Genomic DNA, 16,144 nt, shown 5'->3' with positions numbered 1-16,144 from the left:
TTATTATTTATTATTATATTTATTATATATATTATATTATTTATTATAGCAGCCCTAGAATTTCAGAAATTTGTTTATAGATTTTTTTGTTATTTCATTTTTTATTTTTATTTTGCACAAGTAAATTACTACATGCCACAATATAGAGAAAATAAAGGACATTAAAGTAAATTGCTGCAAATTAAACACTTTAGGGCTCCAGTGGTGATACTTAGCAAGACTGGAATTTTCAGGTGTCTTGAGTTCTGGGACCCAAGGGCAGAGGTGCCTGCTTTGCTCAGTTATCAGTGAATCCAGCCTTTGTATGGGACAGCAATGATGCTCACATCAGTCAGTATATGGGAATTCTCATAGGAACTGTGGTTCTTTCTGGCTCTCCCATTCTTTCTGTCTGCCTCTGAAAAAATGTACACAAACAAATCTTCACAACCTGTTAACAGTCTTTATATAATATTTAAGTCAGTGACACAGAAGCATGGAGGAACTCCAAGGCTCTCAGATGGTATTACCAGGAAATGAGAGGGAAGGAGACAGAAACCAAAACATGATGAAAACATCAGACGAGCTGCCAGAGTTTAGTGGATGAGAGGAAACATTTGGTGATTGGAGAGGATTAGAGGATTAGTGACACAGCTGACTTTCCCCCTCTCTCTCTCTCTCTCTGTCCATCAGCTCCTTTCTGTCTATGTGGGGTTGTCATGCGGTGAAGTCAGAGGAGGTTGATGATCTAGAATGGAGATGTCTGGATTCTTCATCAGCAAGAGAGGTGAGTCCGATGTTTGGAGGAAGATATCACACCAAATGATTTTTGTGTAATTTGGATACTGACTTTACTCTTTATTTTAATGTGATTTTTCAGTGTGTATGTTTGTCAGATTTTATCTTGAAAATGAACACTTAAACGTTTGTTTTGTTGTTTTGTTTTCCTCCAGTTTTATGTGAATGAAAATTGTATTGTCAATAAAATTACTATATGCTGCTTTTTTGACAAGATATTATAAAAAAAGTATCAGTTAGCACTGGCATGCTAGCTGACAAACAGCTAATTCTGTAGCTGCTCTCCATTTAATAAGAAATGACCAATGAATGCTGAAAACATTTTTATACTATAAAACACAGCTGTGACATCAGAGATTTAATCCTTTCTGCTGCTCTGCTCCTAATGGCTATGATTACGCAATTACATTTGGATGGGAGAGCGAGGATAGAGCAAATGCTAAACCTGTGTTAAAAACAAGTGTAACAATTTCAAATAAATCAGTTATGTAATGGTGAAAATTTGGTGATGATGATGTGAGGTTTTAGTGCGGTGTGTAGTAAATACGTGCATAGTATGTTTTCCACTAACTGAAAGGATAGCAAGGTCGAGGGGAGGGACACCAACATCCTCTGACTTTCAGAAACCCTCAGTGGAAAATGATCAGCTGTAGTAGTCAGCTGTATGGAGCCTCTTCAAGCTCATTATTCAGGTTTTCAAGCCCCAAAACACCACACTTGTTAATGTTGTTTCCAGCTGCATCAGGTAGCTGCCTTCAAAAATGCTCTGATCGACTATCTAGTGGAGCAGTGGAGCATGTAGCAACTTAGGGGACAGGTATTTCCCACAGGAGTCAGTAGAGATGAGTTAGTAACTATTATACTTACACCATATATACTGTATATATATATATATATATATTGTGTGTGTGTGTGTGTGTGTTTGACTTAACTGATCTACATGTAAACTAAAACTTCTGTTTGTGCTTGCTTTTTATTTCCAGCTTTATCTACACTGAATGTGAGGCTTGGTGGAGTCAACAGCGAAATTAAACTACCAAGCTTCGTTCAGCTTTCCACACTTTAACCGCTCCGCTGAACAAACTGCCCTCAGAGAAATGTGTCACCTTTTCCCGACCCTTCTCTTCTTTCTTTTTGCCTTTTATTCACCCCCATTCCTTTTTCCACCGGTCAAGTCGTCAAGGTTGTGTCCGCACCAGTGCATTTGTTATGAGCATGCTGACCTGGTGGACTGTCGTGCCCGTGGGTTTGAGCATGTTCCCAGGGGCCTCCCACATGGCACGTGGCTGCTGGAGTTGGGGGGAAACAATCTGACTGAGATTGGTACTCGAGCCTTCACCGGACTGTGGTCCCTGCGTGTGCTGGTGATGACCAACAGCCAGATACAAAACATACAACCACAGGTAAAAATAAAGGATCGACAGTACTATAAAAGATTTCTGTTAAGTTTCTGAGGAAAATTTAGGTTTGCTTTTTTGGGAAATTTGGAAATATTTGAAAACATTTAAATTATTATGAATGTTCCCATGCTTGTGTGAAGTTTTAGGAGGGTTACCATTGAAGCTGATGCACTTGAGGACCCTAAGTGTTAGTTTGAGCCCAGAAAGGGTTTTCTGGGCAACTACTGAAAGGAGTTGAGGTGAAGTAGAAGAAGAAAAGAAATGACCTGTTAGGCGAAGTGTAGTCATTGAAATCAGATGAACTCTCATTTAAAGTACAAAATAAAAAGCGCCTCGACTGTCGCCTGAGGAGTAAAGTCACACCCTGTGTCTCTTCAAAGCTTTCTGCCGTTGTGGTGATTCAAAATTGCTGCTGATCCTACCTTCTGATACTGACCCAGCCATGTGCTGAATTGTATCTTGTAATTTCTGAGTGCTTGCACAACCAGTGCTCCCTATAAGTACAGAAGACATGAGGCAGCCATGATGTGTGTGCAAACCAGCCTGGTCTCATGAAACGTGTGAAATGTCATTTCTGCGCTGTTCTTTTTTCATTTCATGTGTTATTTTGTGACTTTTTAACCCCTAACCCTCCCCCTCACCCTAACTCTCACCATAAGGGAAAAAACTACACCTGAAAAGTTGAAACTGTGTAGAAATGACACGCGAAAGGTGTTGTAAGAGTGAGATCACATTGTGCAAACAAACAGTTGATTGATCAGTTGATTTGTCTGTTGATATGCAAACACTGATAGCAGGGTGAGGAATTAAACTGGAAGAAATGGGGTGAGGCTGGAGGGAGGTAAGCAGAATGAAAAGAAAGATGTTTTCTCTTCACAGGCATTTTTCTCTTTGTCCTTCCTGGAGAAGCTGGATCTCAGTTGGAACCAGTTAACATCTCTCCCTGTCGACTTCTCAGCCAGCCTGTCGGCCCTCAGAGAGCTCCGACTGGAGCACAACAACTTACATTATATATCTGGATACAGGTACCTGTCTGTCTGTCCTCAGTTTGTGATGTCTTCAAAGCCCATCTCTCTTCCACCATCATACATCATAGTTCTTGCACTGAGCTTTGTGTCTGTTTATTGTCTCCCCCTCCTTCTGTCAGCTTGGAGTATCTGGACAACATGGAGAAGCTAGACCTCAGTCATAACCAGCTGGTGTCAGTTAGTCCTGGTGTGTTCAGGGGCCTCTCCAGGCTCAGACATCTCAACCTGCATAACAACAGACTGACTGTGGTGCAGCAGGGGAGCCTGGATATGTTGCCTGGACTAGAGGTACAAAACTAACTGTTGAAATGATTATTGGTGTGTAGCAAGTTGTCTGCATGCCCATATGTCTAATTACCTGTCTGTCTGTCTGTCTGTCTAGGTGCTCCAGTTGAGTAACAACAACATCTCTCAGATAGACAGTGATGCTCTGGCTCCTCTCTACAGCTTGGCAGTTCTAGCTCTGGAGGGAAACAACCTGCATCACCTCAAGTTTAAAACGTTCATCAGCCTGCATACAACAGCTACACACATCCAGCTGTCAGGTCTCTAAAATCACCTTTACTATTTACCTGTGTTCATTGTTTGGAACCTTTGTTCTTGCACACATTATAAATGTATTTATACATTCTGTTAGAGAGTTGCCATAATAGTAAACCAGGGTCAGGTCAGCCATGCTTAGTGCTGTTAGACAGCATTTAGTTATTTTTCAAATTTTAACTTGATGATAGTTTGAAATGAAACATGTAAGTAGGGTTTGCTTTGTGAAATGTTCTCCTGTTTCACCCCTGACCACACTCAGGATCACAGATGTGATGGTGTGGTTAGATGTCATCAACGAAACAAACAAAATAGGGACCTGCTTCTTAAAAAATGGTCCCTAGACTACTCCAGGCCAAAAACTCAGACAGAATACTTTTATAACACTGGATATCAACTCAAACAAGAATGTTCATGGGGCGTTAAGCCACTCTTTCACTTTAAAAACCTTATTTGAAATACAACATTTTTCACCTGTTGACCTGTATGACTGCTGTCAGATCAATAAAATGGTTTAGAGTACAATGTTTCCCAGTGAAATGCTGTGGGCTAAAAACCTAAAAAGATTCTTAAAATGAAAACACTCGAAATAGCATCTCTCAAGTTTGAACCTCTATTATCATTATTTAGATAACTAGCTCACTGTAGGTCTGTGATCACCAACAGCTGGACCGCGGGCCACATCCGGAAAGCCAAAGCTTCCCATCCAGCTCACACAATATTAATGAATTGAGTAAATGTGAAGAGGAAAACATGTGTTGTGGTATTAAGTATATCTAGCATTTCTTTTCCTCTGACAGTGTTTATTTACAGCTGCCACATTTTGATTTCCTTTTTTTTTTTTTTTAACTCCCTCTCTCACTCTCTTTTGCAATTCCCTGTTTTCCACCATTCAGGACAGCATTGTTTAATGACATTTCCAGAATTAAAGATTTTAACCATTCCTCAGTGAACTGCCTCCGTGGAAGAGGTCTGAGAAAATGTTCTAGTTTGCTTAATGTCCTGGGTATCTGATATGGGCAAATAAATAATAAAAAAACATTAATTTAGTAAGAAAATATGAAAATATTAACCAATAATAGGCTAGTTAGGACTAATTAAATACAATCCTTTTCATTTTAAAGTCTGGCCCCCACAGTGTCTGCTTAAAAAATTCTGGCCCTTGGACAAATGTAGTTGATGACCCCTGCTGTAGGTAGTCACATGTAGATGGAAATCTGATGTCTCAGAGATGTTTTAAAATAGATTAATAAGTAGGGAGTGTAGTGGCCAGGTTGTAGCAAAACACCAACACCTTTACTTTGTGCTGTTCTTTTTTAACTGCTCGTATCACTTCTTCACTCACCACTCTTTTTCATACATCTCTACATTTACCTTGCTTGTTGCCCCCCCAGGCAACCCCTGGAGCTGTGACTGTGACCTGCATCGTGTCTTCAGTAAGATCTTGCATGTTCGCCACCTGCACATCGACGACTACAGGAATGTAACATGCCAGGACCCGCCGCAGCTGACTGGGGCTTCGCTGGCCTGGGTGGACAGCCAACTCTGCATCGCAGAAACCGCCACTGTGCTCGTCATCACTGTGACTGTGCTGGTCACCGTGGTGGCAGCTGTGGTGATGGCAGAGAGGAACAGGAAAAGGAACCGTGGAAAGAACTGGGACACTGAGTCTCAGACTCAAACTCAGAGCTCCTGAGAGTCTGTATGATAACAGAGAGAGGAGGAGGAGTACCCTGTGAGACTGAAGAGTGAACTACCTGGCTTCCAGCTTCTTGAATGGACAAATTCCCGTGCATCTCAAAAAGTAAATTTAGTGTTTCATAAGATCAATCAAAAAAAAAAAAAAGGATGTATAATACAGAAATGTCGAGCTTCTGAAAAGTATGTTCATTTATGCACTCAATACTTAGTTGGGGCTCCTTTTTTAACACAAATGACTGCATCAACGTGGCGTGGCATGGAGGCAATCAGCCTGTGGCACTGCTGAGGTGTTATGGAAGCCTAGGTTGCGGTCTTCAGCTCGTCTGTATTGTTGGGTCTGGTGTTTCTCATCCTCCTGGCCAATCAAGCACAGTAATACCATGGTCAACAAACCAGTTACCAGTAGTTTTGGCACTGTGGGCAGGTGCCAAGTCCTTCATTTCTGTTCTGGTTTCTAGTTCTGGTTCAGGAGTGGCTTGACACAAGGAATGCAACACTTGTAGCCTATTTCCTGGACATGTCTGTGTGTGGTGGCTCTTGATGCACTGACTCCAGTTTCAGTCCACTCCTCGTGAAGCTTGGCCAGGTTCTTGAATCAGCCTTGCTTGCCAATCTTCTCAAGGCTGCGGTCATCCCTGTTGCTTGTGCACCTTTTCCTACCACACTTTTCCCTTCCAGTCAACTTACCATGAATATGCTTTGATACAGCACTCTGCAAACAGCCAGCCCTTTCACTGATGATCTTCTGTGGCTTACCCTCCGTGTGGAGGGTGTGTGTGAGTGTCTTCTGGACAGCTGTTAAGTCAGTAGTCCTCCCCATGATTGTGGTTGTGTGTACTGAACCAGACTGAGAGATTCATGGTATTTATACTGCATAAATAGTGATTTACTTAAATTCAAAATGAGATATTCTAATATTTTGAGATATGTTATTTTCTGTTTTTCTTAGCTGTAGACCATAATTATCAACATTAGAATAAAAAAAATGCTTGAAACATTTTCATTTATATGTAATGAGTCTAGAATACGTACAATTTTCACTTTCTGAATTAACTGACAAATATTGAACTTTTTCATGATATTCAATTTTTTTGAGATGCACCTGTATGTCTGGAAGACTTCAGGGACACTGTGTAGTTTGAGTTTTTGGTCATGTTTTCAATTTATAGTTTGTTATCAATACCGTTAAAACCCCTGTGTGTAGAATTTTTAAAAATGTTTTTCTTTGTAGGAAAATTGAACATTTCAAGTAAATTAATGCAATCTATGTGTTGTTTTCAGTCTATTTTGATACTGCCACCAATAGGAGCCACCAAAGTCAGAAATTTTAAAATCCTACTCATAGGGGCTTTAATACAGAACATTTTAATTTTGAATATTTTATTTTATGGAATTTAAGTGTATTTTGGTGTGCATACAGCACTATTACTATTTATAAAGTAGTTTAGCCTATCCTTTCAGGCACATTCAGCTCTTTCAAACAGCCCACAAACCCACTATGGGCTATGTGAATAAAAAGGACCAATCAGAATGCAAACATAAACAGATTAAAGCTAAACACAGGTTTCAGTTGCTGCTCTCTTGGTCTGGCCGTCTCAGAATATTCAGTCTGAATAACAACTGCTATCAAAGAAAAACAGAAAATATCTCTTAGTATAGTAAAAGATGGAAAATATCAAAAGGGATGAAAAGCAGTAAGCAAAAAATTTCAAATATTTACCATGTACCTAAAGTTAACTCTCAGCTTGAATAAGTGCAAGCTCTAGTCATTCTGCTATGTATGTTAGGTTAAGAGAGCTTGGGAGAACTCTAAGAGTACATGTCTCATAATGCAATTCAATGCAGTCTTTCATTAGACCCTCCCTGTCTCATAAACGCCCTCATATCTCAAATTCCACACATTCAGTTTCTCACACAGGCTCAAGACTAATCTGACATAATCCTGACATCATCAGTACACTCATGATAAATAAACTGAGTTCTGTATAAAATTAGTGGTGTGCCCCTTTACTATTAATCATTAATCATATTCTGATGACAAGATCTCATCATCTTCTACAAATAGTTCCAGATGGAAAGCTTCTAAGTTAATGATTCATCGCACACTATACTGACAAAATTAGTTATTACATTTTTGCTTTACACAAGTGCAATGCAGAACAGTGGATCACAGTCATTGCTTTCTGTGTAACCTGCTGTGCAGTATTGCTGGTAGTGGTAGTTTTGCACATGCATAAAATGCTCCTCCAGCCTGTCTACCATCCTTCATGTCGCTTCTTTATTGTGTCATTACTGATAGAGGTCAGTGAGACAGTGAGATTTTAAGGAGTTGACGTGGCTGCTACTGGCTGTTGGTTTACGATTCCACATTTCTTTGCATTTCTCTGCTTTACGACACCTCTGCCTGCGACTGTCCGATGTCCAAATACATTGTAAACATTTACAGCCAGTTTTACAGTCTGACAGTTAGACAGTCAGCACTAGAAACAGACGTCTTGATAAGGACCATATGGCTCTCTACACCACAGAAGATTAGTGATGGACTGGTGGGGGGAAAGAGAAATAGAATAACACAGTCCTATTGAGGTTACAGGAAAGACCAGATGTCAAGCTGATTACTGCTGGATTGGAATACATTCATTAAATTTGTGTGTTGGAGATTATTAAAGCCAGACAGGCCTAAAAGCAGACATACATTGTCATGTATGATATTTTTTTTATATTAAGATTATTTTTGAAATGTCAAAATCTCATCAGAGACAACCAACAAAAATCTGCAAACAACTATATTCTTTGAAGAACTGAAAGGACAAGTAATGTTTGACATTACACCTTCCTTTATTCTGTTGCGCAGTCTGGCTTTGTAAAAAGTGCCTGCAAATCCTCCATTTGTTTAACAAGAAATTGCAAGCAGGCAGCATTTCAATTTGTAGGGATTTTCTGACCATTCAGCAGCAAGCTCAACATTAACCTCAGTGATAGCTCATAGATCTCCAGAAGACCTGACCTCAGTTGTACAGGTGGAGAACCCTCTGGGCCCTCAAGGCATTCAGTCAAGACCTAAGAAGAAATACTGACAACTTGAACTAATAAGTCTAGGCAAACAGTAGGTTAATATAAAGCAATGGTAAATGGACCAATCACAATATTTCTTCTGATGAATCGGGGTGAGTCATCAACTCCCCACTGCCAAGACCTTTATCAGCTGTTGTGCATGCCTGTGTAATTCAAGTCAGTGTGGGGATGAATTTGATTTCGACAGTCGTCTTAGCCAATCATAATTTGTTGAGTTGTGGGCGGGACAACATCTGGGTATTTGCGAATACTTTATCTGAACAGCATAATTTGAAGCTGAATTTGTAGGTTCTGAGCTGGAAAGGTAACATTTGTGTGCATGCAACAGCAGCCACTTGTCTGAACTGGACTCAATGGTGAGCTCTTTGGAAACACAGCTGAACTACTGTCTGACAAATGTATGGACTTAAAAGGAAGATTAAGGATAAATATTAATAATTTTGGCCAGGCTCTCCATGACTACCCACTCCTATACAGGGCTAAAAAGATCTTCCTATTCTCTGACTATGCTACCCTGCTCTCTAGGAAGAAGATAACCTCGGCAAGCGGATCAACACACGCGACTGAAGACCCTTCCACAGCCATGGGCTTTGCTCATGCAAGTATTAAAAAGTCAGTCATGCCTGCTGATGTGATCTGGGAAGCATGTTCTTTTTCAGTGGGTCTAGACATTTTTCTTTCACTGTAGGTACCCACAGGAATCTGCAAGACTATATTTTTAGCAGTTATCCCTGAAGAATAATTACTTCTAAAATGCTATACTTTTATGTTTATTATGCTCTGTCCACTGAATGTAGAGAAAGAGAGCAGACTGATATTAATCCAGCATAAAAGCCAATGTCAAAAATAATGGAGCATTATGGGGATTAAGAACTGTAATGTAGTTACTGAATGTAAATCCCTTATACCACTTGTTATTGTAAAAAGTAACCACATTACTATAAGGCATTACTAACTTTATCCTATCAATGTGAGCAAAAAGCAATAATGCTGTGTTATTGCTCAACACTGACTAAAACAGACCCTACTGGATTACTATGACGAATAATGAAGTACAATATCCAGAGAGAAAATATGGTGATCCCATAGTCATTCAGCCACTGTCTAACAGTGCATTGCTGAAACTAGGGGAACGACTGATCATGTCATGAATCAACGGAGACAAAGACAACCTCTCTGTCCTTCTTTTAGATAACAGGGTTTAAAGCTGAACAGAACAGACTGGAACAACAAGGATTAGAGGGAGATTTATCTCACAGTGACTGACTGACAGCAAGGATATTTCAGACACTAACTAAATGGTGGGGGCTGAGAGGGGATGGGTGAATTGTTACTTTTATATTCTGATGAATGAGAATTACAGTGTCCTGTTTGGTGAACAGAATTTTTCCAACTCATGCATTGTTCTCTTTTGCTGCTCTGTTGGGAGGAGCCAAAATGTGAGACAGTGAGGAACATGAGGATGCATGTTTGTTCCCTAAATGTAAAGGGCACAGTATATCTTTTCTTCCTTAATGTGATGTATGTCAGATGATAGGATGAGAAAATTAGAAATAATAAAATCATGAATTGGAGAAAGACACACTGATTGGATAGAAAAGCATTGTTGAAAAAAATGTATGATTGATTTAAGTGGTTGGAGTTTGTGATTAATACTGTACTATGACCTGAAAGCTCTTCTCCTGTGATATTGATTTCTTTTCTCATTAATAAGTACATTAATACAGTAAATTCAATCAGTCTAATATCTGAAGCTGTAACTTCCAACTTAAGGGATCTGGTTTTGGTTGTTACATTCAGAACCACAAATAAATATGACAACACCTTTGCACACCCCTGCAAAAAGGTGCAGCATTTCTGGATATTGTGTGAGTTCAGCCAATGTGCATGCTTCTCTCTGTCTGCTGTGCCCCCTCTGCTCTGAGTGTGTGAGTCGCTCAGCCCTGCCCTCGGTCAAATAGCTCTACATACACCCATGACACAGGCAGAGAGCAGAGGAGAGAGGCAGAGACAGCGATGTAACCTGGTCACAATGAGCCCCTTGCACAAACTGTGGTGTTATTGATGGGGGGCTACACACACACACTACCCAACAGCTGTAGCTCAGACAAAACCAGTACTTTTACTTTAATTCCTAAACTGCATTGCTGCTAATACTTATGTACTTGAATAGGAATTTTCCTGTAGGACTTGTAAAAGGCTTGATGCATGGCAAGATATAATAGCTGTGATCACATGTTGAGTAGTTGTAGATATCACTAAAAACCTCTTTAGTATTAGCAGTTTGCTCCTCTAAAAGACACCATAGACAGCAATATAGCGTATATATACAGTTACAAAGTTATAACATTTAGCAAATTTAAGGGATGACCCCATGTTTCACAAAGTAATTAATGGACAGGAGTGCATCTCATTTGGTATTGATCTTTGTGGATGTGTTGCATGGTTTCTGCCACCAGGTGGTGCTTTTCAACAGAGATACTTGTCCAGCGGTGAACAGGCTGGTAGGACTGGTAGTTATTGGTGTAAAAGCACTGACTATCCAGTAGAGGGAGGCCCCCAACTGATAATGCTCATGTATCCTGAGCTGGGGCTTGAGAAGTCATTTATGTGCTGCTTGCAAGGTAAATACTTTTATTAAAACATTATTAAAAGACACCATCTCATCCATGTAAAAATTCTATACCTCAAATCTTCAAACCTTTTTCAGATTCATTGTATGTATTACTGTATGTTGATGTAAACATAAGGTTTACTGGCTGACTGTAAGAGTTCATTTGTTCCTAAGCACACACACCATTTCCATACAACAGCAATGTTGCAGATCGCTTAACAGGCTGTGGTCATTGTTACACTGAGGTACAAATGATGCAGTGCAAAAAGTTGTGTCTCTCAATGAGGCACATTTGGGAGATGTTTGCGACCACCTGGAGATACTCAGGATGCTTTTCTGTGTGAGTCCCTTCTTGCTGAGGTCTTGAAGAGAGCTGCAACATGCTTTTTCTCTGATGTCACTGGCAGAAACTATGCCACAGATCTGTTTGTGGTGGCTGGCAGAAGCTGAAAGAGAGGATGTGATGGTGTCACAGGCAACCTGCCTGGATCCAGGAGATGATGCTGAGTCCTATGACAGCAGTGTGAATCCTACACAGTGAGATGAGGGTTGCTTCAGGTATGGACCTGAAAACTCCAGTGTCAAAAGCAATGTTGCTGATGAAGTCTTGAACTATCTAGAGGGGGCAAGTAAAACTTGAAGAGCCTCTTCCTTAAATAAAACGCCCGCTTACCCTCAACCTGCTCTTCAGCATGGTGGCAACATCTTTACCACTTGATAGATGAATGCTCCTCATGGCCTTTATTTAAAACACATCTGCAACAAAAACTTTTTAAAATTCATTTTAAATGGAAGATGAACATTTGATTAAGTGCTTCTCTTGTGTTAAAAGTCTTCCACGTGGCCTTTGTTTAAAAGACTGCAGCAACAAAACCTTAAATCATCTCCCATGTTGTAGAATACAAACAGTACACCTGTAGTTTGTGCAAGTACTGTTTTTGTAAAACTATTTTTGATTTAACCAAATGTAAATGTTGAATATGATGAATGCATTTTATTTGCATTGAAAATATTTTGAGATGTTTCAAGAGAAAAGAAAAAGAATATTTGTGGGTGTCAAAATTTTGCAGCTGAGTCTATGTTTTTTAGTGTAGGGTGCAATATGTTAGTTTCTGAAGAGGGGCAGGCTGTCTATGTCAGCCCTATGATAGACTGGTGATCTGAGTTTACCCTGCCTTTTGTCCAGTGATAGCTGGGATTGACTCCAGCCCCCCATGACCCTCTAAAGGATAAGTGGTACAACAAATGAATGGATGAATGGATTTTGAAACAATCCAAGAGCATTGGGATTAGAGGTTTAAAAAAAACTCATCTGTCCATCCATCCATTATCTATACTGCTTATCCTTATCTATGGGCAACATCATATTTTGAAGAAGCCTGGACTTAAGAGCTCAAACCTGCTATCAAATACCACTGAGACATGACAATGACTCATTGCAGCGTGCACACTAATGATGATGGTAACCCTAACCCTAACCCTGAAGGATGAACCTGTAACCTCTGCACCAAAAATGACACAAACACTCTGTAGATGCTGCTCTTCATAATCAAAACAACATAGAGCAGTTTGACAGTATGCCTGATCCTCAGATATTTCTCTGCAAAACATTTTAACATTTCAATGAGTGACATGTTTCAGTGGTGCTGATATTCTGATCTGTATATGTTCACACAAAACTATATTTACCTCTTAAAGCTTCAGCTCCTGGTTCTAACAGGAAAAGGAAGAGAGATAAAGAGCTTAGGTTCACATCACTGTGTCAGTTATCATGCCATCCGTGACATCTTTCCTGTCGATCTGCCAGGACACACTCACATGTCCTGGGTAGAAATCAGAGGCAACACACACCAAGGTCTTTTTGTATTTCTTGGTTTGATTCTGCGGCGCCAAAGGAAGGGTAACAAATAACTAGAATTAGAACTAGAACTGAAGTGTGAACACACTGTTGCACATGGATGCTATTTGCACCCAAGCATCAGTAACCAACAGTAAGCTGCTGTAGAAACATGGCATACTCTGTAGAAGAGAACCCACTCCATATGTAGATATACATGGCTGATTATACATTAATCAAAACATACACGTGTGTTATATTCAATTTCGGCTAGTGTAAAATAAGCTGCCTGTGCAAGCAGCTTATTTTGACCTATAGTTATAATGTAGCCAATCAGCTCAGTGGGAGTATAAAGAACCTCAGTTTCTTTGCTGAGATAAAGCAAGTACTCCATTACATGTCTCTAATATAGCTTGTGGGAGAGTATGACACAGTTTAAGTTATTTTATCAGAGTAAAAGTTCAGGCAGAGTTAGAAAAATCGGCAGGAAAAATCAAGTCCAAAAACACAAGGAGCAGTGAAAACACAGGGAATGCAAAAAACTCACAAGAAAAAGGCTGGAATGTTGATATGGAGACACAAGACAAACTGGCACAGAAGGGGGGTGCGGGGTGGGGGGCTTATATGCTGAGAGACAGGGAAGCCATGACACACAGGTGCAACACATTAGGGCGGGGGCAAGTGATCACACAGGCGAGGAGAACAGGAGGGCAGGAAGTCAAGAGACCTGGAACGAGAGACAAAGGTAAGAGTATCACAATAAAACAGGAAATGACACAAAAGGATGGGGAACACATGAAAGACATGACCTGGATGTCAGAGTTTGTTTCAAATGTGAAAAATTGTATTATTAATTTGTCAGTCACCTGTACAGTAAACATTCTTACATAACAAAACATACAACTACACATGTTAATAGTATCCAAATAAATCTAAATCAAGTCTCTGTAACTCAGAGACAAGAAATGAAGAGATGAAAGACGTCTTCAATCTCTACTCACATTATACAATTTTATGAATGGATTGGATTTTTGCTCAGAGCACTGCAGACACACAGTTGAAATGTACAATTTCAGTGGAAATCAAAAATCAGAATAAAAATTAGGATTTATATGACCCTGTGAATCTATTCAATGTTACCTGCTAGACAGAGCTACGGAGCAGTGTATGAGCAGTGTAATCATAATCTCTATACAGGTAAAAGCAAAAGAATCATGAAGAGTGATAATGGAACTGAACTGTATGGAGGGAAGAGTGGAACCATTCACAGAACCACAGGTACATATGTAATTCTCATGTGTGTAGAGAAATCCAGGTTGGCAGTTGCTGCTTCTGACAGATGAAGGTAATCTGTGTGAATGTGAAGTATATTCAGTCTCTAAACAATGTGAACACTGACTGTCTAATAATAGCTAGTAAGAGTAGCTAACCAAGTAGCTAAACCAAACTAGCTTATGACTTAAATGAGCAAACTTTTCATCCAGCTGTTCCTCCCTGTATAACCCAGGTCTCCAGCTGGTCCTTTGCTGGCAAACGTCTCAAAATGTAATAATAAACAATAATAATGGAAACTGAAAAGCGAAGGAAAGATGGAAAATTAAAACTGATTTCATGGCACAAATAGCTTAAATTCTTCCTTCCCCCAATCTCAGTTTGTTGTTGGTACAACTGATAATAATGTACCTCAGAAAATGTGACTAGCCAACTGTTCAAACTGAACTTTCATTGAAAACAGAATCCGGTTTAATCTCAGAGTCACCCATCAACTGAGAGTGAACAAGATTTGCATCAGTTTCCACTGTTGATCAGGATTCTGGGTTCATCCTTCAGTAATTCATAATGATAATGATAAAAACATTTGACATTTTGTCCCTGAAACAATGTCCTTGTTACTTTCCATAATCCAGAAAACATATTTATATGTGTTTTAAGTAGCACAACATTTGATGTTTTCTATTTTGTAATTCATGTGAACTGACCCTGCTTTAAAAAAAAAATACTAGTCAGTCTTACATGTACATTACAATTTTATCAGCTTTTACCTGGCCTCACCTCATCAGCATCCCTCTGATGTTTTCCCTCAGTGTGAAGTCCCACTTGCCTGCAGAGGGATTTCCTCTCTGCAAACAGAGCCTCCTCTGTGTCTGAAACTGGAGAGGTCAGCATTCCTCTGCTCAGGCCTCAAATAGGGACCCAGATTCTTGCAGAAATAGTCTAGATTTCCCCCCAGGAGTGGAAACCTATCCTCTGTTCCTGGGTAGCTGCCGCCCTTGACAAGGACAATCAGTGTCTTTGTGAAGCCAAGCTGGTGCCAACAGACTGAGCCCAGAGCAGGTTTATCCTGTAGCCCCTCAGCTCTTCAGTGTGAGCTGTGCAGATGATCTGCCTGGATGGGGAAACACTGGATTATTTTGGATAAAAGGAGTCCACAGGACAACTTCAAAAGATGCACAAATATCACAATCAGTGCTGGATTATCAGAGCTACATGTGTTTTCTTGGTGGATTATGGATATTCAAAATCTTCGTTTTCAAATTGGATTCATTGGCCTGGATAAAACATCACCAGCTTTTTTAGACTGCTTGACAACAACAAGGAGTATCCACCAACTGAGAGGTAGGCCACAGCTATTCATCTTTTCTAACTCAGACATACAGCCAAGTCAAGAGTCACATTTACTGAGTTGCTCATATTACATGGGCAACCTTTTAGACCACAGAAAGGAAATCTGTTGACTGATCACTCTGAGAAACAGTTTTTGACAGTTTTAAGTTATGAAGAAAAGTAACTCAAATTAAAAGCAAAATGTTAAACTGTTGCCTCAAAATGTCTCCCAGTCTCTACGGAGTTTTTAAGCAAACAAGGCCAGGGCTAAAACCCAATTTAGCCCCTAAACCAAGGTTGAGAGTCTGCAGTGGTCCAACAGACCATCCTCCTGTTGCATCTTTTCCTCTTTCCACACACTCACAGCATCTGTCTCTGTTCAGATAGGCTGGGAATTACTAGAGGTTTCAATTGAACAAGCAGCAGAAAAAAAAGACATTTAACAGACTTTTCCTTAGTGTCGTTTGGTCAACAACTGTACAACTGTTTAGAAAGTATAAAGAGGTATAACGCTTTTTAGGGGGGTTGGGGGGGGCAGTCAGTGAGTCAGTCAGGGAATTAGGCAGGA

The 16,144-nt window shown here is 40.0% G+C and overlaps 1 protein-coding gene across 1 annotated transcript; it reads left to right on the top strand.

The window, feature by feature from the left end:
• The first annotated feature begins 1,700 nt into the window (after positions 1 to 1,700).
• On the top strand, positions 1,701 to 5,504 carry si:ch211-237i5.4 (leucine-rich repeat-containing protein 4). The gene is made up of 5 exons (XM_018698475.2): positions 1,701 to 2,180; positions 3,057 to 3,202; positions 3,325 to 3,493; positions 3,588 to 3,750; positions 5,140 to 5,504. The coding sequence occupies exons 1-5, from the start codon at positions 1,875 to 1,877 to the stop codon at positions 5,439 to 5,441; spliced, it is 1,086 nt and encodes a 361-aa protein (XP_018553991.1). The 5' UTR covers positions 1,701 to 1,874; the 3' UTR covers positions 5,442 to 5,504.
• The last annotated feature ends 10,640 nt before the right edge of the window (positions 5,505 to 16,144 follow it).

The sequence above is a fragment of the Lates calcarifer genome, linkage group LG11 (genome assembly GCF_001640805.2).
Source record: "Lates calcarifer isolate ASB-BC8 linkage group LG11, TLL_Latcal_v3, whole genome shotgun sequence".
Taxonomy (NCBI): domain Eukaryota; kingdom Metazoa; phylum Chordata; class Actinopteri; family Centropomidae; genus Lates; species Lates calcarifer.
The sequence above is the reverse complement of the archived record's forward strand: the minus strand, read 5'-3'. Positions and strand labels throughout refer to the sequence as shown.

Coding starts and splice junctions, on each gene's coding strand:
- si:ch211-237i5.4 (XM_018698475.2), top strand. CDS start 1,875: ATGTGTCACCTTTTCCCGACCCTTCTCTTCTTTCTTTTTGCCTTTTAT. Junction 3,203..3,324: donor CATTATATATCTGGATACAG/GTACCTGTCTGT, acceptor TCCTTCTGTCAG/CTTGGAGTATCTGGACAACA. Junction 3,494..3,587: donor ATATGTTGCCTGGACTAGAG/GTACAAAACTAA, acceptor CTGTCTGTCTAG/GTGCTCCAGTTGAGTAACAA.